Source organism: Hevea brasiliensis, chromosome 18 (genome assembly GCF_030052815.1).
Source record: "Hevea brasiliensis isolate MT/VB/25A 57/8 chromosome 18, ASM3005281v1, whole genome shotgun sequence".
NCBI lineage: Eukaryota > Viridiplantae > Streptophyta > Magnoliopsida > Malpighiales > Euphorbiaceae > Hevea > Hevea brasiliensis.
The window spans coordinates 30,687,223-30,691,139 of record NC_079510.1 but is presented as its reverse complement, the minus strand read 5'-3'; the positions used below and the strand labels follow the sequence as shown (position 1 = coordinate 30,691,139).

Genomic DNA, 3,917 nt, shown 5'->3' with positions numbered 1-3,917 from the left:
TTATTACTTATGACCAACCCCTTCAAGAGAAGGAATAAGTGAAAAGTTGGAAGAGTGAGGTAGTAAGCCTACTATCAGTTTGAGGTATTACTTTCAAGGCTTGATATATATAATATGGATATTATTTTTTATGACATGTATATTTTGAGAACCACAGACAATTGTGCTTATCATTATGTATAGCAAAGCTATAAAGTCCATTGAGGACTTATTTGTATTTTGTGTGATGAGATAAAAGGGGTTGGTTCCATTATACATGATTCATGTTCATGTCATATTTTGATTATTGAGATTCGATAGGACTTTAGCCAAGACTCTATTATAAATATGAAATGATGAATGTGATTGTCTATATGGCTTATGTAATGTGAAAATGATGATGACGTTAAGAGTCTTTTAGCAAATCTTGAGATGCATGAGATGAAATTTCAGTAATAATCTTTTTGATGACCATAGACAAATAGAATATTTTGTAATTATAAACGTTATTATGAATAAGTTAATAGTATAGACATTGGGCTTACTATGGGTTTTGATGGCTTTAAGCCTCCTACAACTCTAGTGCTGGTAGCAGTCCGATTACAAGCTGTTACAATCCAATACCAAGACAAAGATGTTTATGTAGTTTTTAGGTGTGAAGAATGGCCATTAATTGATGAATAACTACTAATTTGGATAGCATGTTATTCGGCATCTTAAGTGTTGAAATTGTATGGTAGAAAAATTATCCAAATATGTGGCAAAAATATTTTGCCTTAGCCAAAAATAAATTAACCATCTTTTCTTAAATATGAGCCAGAAATTAAACCCATAAATTTAGATCTCTTTTTCCTATTTATATATAAATATCCATATTTGGCATTCCCAAGAATGTATATATAGTGTTTCTAAGAGGCAACTAAGACTAAGAAAAAATATACTTATCCCATTTAATATTTGTGTTTAAAAGATGTGTAAGTTCTCTTTGTTATTTTGTTTTTGCATTTTTGTGGCTTTTGAATTTGCCAATGCCTCTGCTCCTGATATCTCCAATGGAAAGGCTAGTTTTTATGAACTAAAGAAAGGAAATATGTCCTTGAAGTTCACCAACTTGGGTGCAACTCTCGTATCCTTTGTTATTCCTGATAAATCTGGTATGATTTACTTCCTTTCATCCATTTTATTCATTTATTTGATGCCAATTAATTAATTTTCGCATTGCTTTAGTTTTTCAAAAATGAAAAAGGGTATGCCTTAATCTCTTATATTTTCTTTTCCTAATTCAAAAAAATTATAGGAAAGCCAATTGATATTGTTTTGGGCTATGATACCATTGAGGAGTACCAGGTGAGAAAATTTTTCTAATCTTTTAGACAATTATTTGCTAAATGATAACAAAAAAAAAATACAAATTTGAAACTATTTTTCAGAAAGACACAACATATTTCGGAGCTATTGTGGGACGAGTTGCAAACAGAATTGGAGGTGCTCAATTTAAGTTGAATGGAAAAATATTCAAACTAGCTGCCAATGAAGGAAAAAATATACTCCATGGTGGCTCCAAAGGATACTCCAAAGTTGTTTGGAAAGTCACTAAGTATAAAAATGATGGTCAGGCTCCTTACATTGTCTTTACCTATCGCAGCACTGATGGGGAAGAAGGTAACATTATTTATCATTTATGCCTAATTTCCCTTGTTCAAGCCTGATTATTTTTCGACTGATTTTCTAGGATTCCCTGGTGCGCTACGTGTGAGTGTGATATACACACTCTTATCGAATAATCAATTGAGTGTTATAATGAAAGCTAAGAGTCTTGATAATAAGCCAACTCCAGTGAGTCTAGCTCAACACAGTTATTGGAACTTGGGTGGTCATAATAGTGGAGATATCTTGAACACACAAGTTCAAATTTTTGGACAATTTTACATTGCGGTAGACAATGATTTGATCCCGACTGGCCAAATTCTATATGCTAGAGGAACTGCCTATGATTTCACTGAACCTGAACTTAAACCTATCGGAAAAAGGATTGACCTACTTCCTAAAGGTTATGACATAAACTATGTACTTGATAATTTTGACGTGAATAAAATGAGGAAGGTAGCAACTATGCAGGATGCCAAATCGGGGTTGAGAATGGATCTATCAACAAATGCACCTGGAATGCAATTCTATAGTGGAAACATGCTAAAGGATGAGAAGGGAAAAGGTGGGTTTGTGTATAAAGCTCGTGCAGGTGTATGCTTAGAGACTCAATGGTATCCTAATTTTGTTAATCAACCAAGCTTCCCTCAATCCATTGTTGAGAAAGGAAAGATTTACAAGCATCACATGCTATATGAGTTTTCAATTGTTTAGAAAAGATTGATCCCTTGTGGTATGATACTTTGCAATTTGCTAATTTTATCTTGTAATAGTATTATATTCATATAAGCTTAATTAATACATTTTACTGCTTCAATTAATTAGCAGTTACAACTCATCAACATTTGTTTAATTGTTCTATTTTATTAAATTTTTTAATGGGAAAATGCCATTGTTTTTTATATGACTGCATGATCAATTATAAAGCCATGGGAACATAAAAAGGCAATTGAAAAAAGAAATTTAGTTACAGGAGTTAGTTATAGTGGTAGTTAGACTTAATATAAATTACTATTCAAGCGGTCATTTTTAAATACATATATGCACTCTTGCTCTCATCATTCATAAAAATAAATTAATCTAAATGCACGTAAAATTAGTCCATGTAATGTCGTTTGATTGTAATTTTACAACAATTTTATATTTGTCGCTAAAGAAAATGATTTTGAGAGAATCTTTTATTCATCATTAAAAACAAATTTTGCTTTGAAAGGAAAATGCAAGGTGTCAATCTTTTCTAAACAGAGGAAATGAAAGGAAAGAAGTAAATTTATATGTCATTTCTACTCATGGGATGTCTTTTTATAATATATAAGAAGCTAAATTTGCCTTGTTAGGTAACACAAAAAGAAAGATCAGCATTCAGCAGATAGTACCCAATACAAGCATGGTTATTAGTACCCGTTTGCTCTTCCTTGAAATTCATGTTTTCTGCTAATATTCTCTTGAAGCATACCATTTTTTCTAAAGTTGTTAAATTACTGGCAATAATGCACCAACATATCACCTTTAGGTTAATTCAACATTAAAGTGAAATGCTTAAAGATGAAAGAAAATAAATAATAGATAGATGAACATTAATTGCCTGATGATTTCAACATGCTCAAATGCACCACAATGAGCAAAAAAATTATACACGTACTCTACTGTTGCCTTGGAAGATAACATTGTAACTTCTGCTATAAAATGGCCATGATACATGTTGAATGCTATTCAATTGGAAATTAAGCTGGATGCGGGAGTGAAACAAGCTGAAGACCTATAAATAAAAACTTGAGCAGGCTACTGTGAAAAATGGTAGTTTTGGTTTCTTGAGATCACCAATGCTTACTTCAATACTGAGAAAGATAATGCCATTGCACTCCATTTTGTAAGGTTTTATTTGATGAAATCAATGTACATACAATTGCTACTAAAACTCAACTAAGATTCACCAGAGTCAATTGTTATAATGAAACTATTGTAAATGCATTGATTTCACAAAATAATTTTTCCCATTTTGTTGTGCAAAAAAGGAGAATAATTGAGATAAGGGAAAATTTCATAATGGGACAAATACAAATTTATCTTGTTAAATTCTTGTTTGACTTCTATGCTCTATCTAATGATACTGATGTCCATAATCCTCAGTGGTCCCTCTCTTGCATCAACCCATATTACATATACACATGATGAAAGGGAAAAAAAAAAATCCGAGCATCTAATAAAAGCATAGATATACACATTATCTTCTTAAATAATTCATTTGGTTGCATGAATGGGCAAAACATCATCAAGATCCATTAAAATGT

At 31.5% G+C, this 3,917-nt stretch overlaps 1 protein-coding gene across 1 annotated transcript; it reads left to right on the top strand.

Moving 5' to 3' along the window:
* Positions 1–925: 925 nt before the first annotated feature.
* LOC110656381 (uncharacterized) lies at positions 926–2,464 on the top strand. Its single transcript, XM_021813103.2, has 4 exons — positions 926–1,133; positions 1,277–1,326; positions 1,410–1,641; positions 1,712–2,464. Exons 1-4 carry the CDS (start codon positions 950–952, stop codon positions 2,338–2,340), a joined length of 1,095 nt encoding a protein of 364 aa, XP_021668795.1. The 5' UTR covers positions 926–949; the 3' UTR covers positions 2,341–2,464.
* Positions 2,465–3,917: the final 1,453 nt, after the last annotated feature.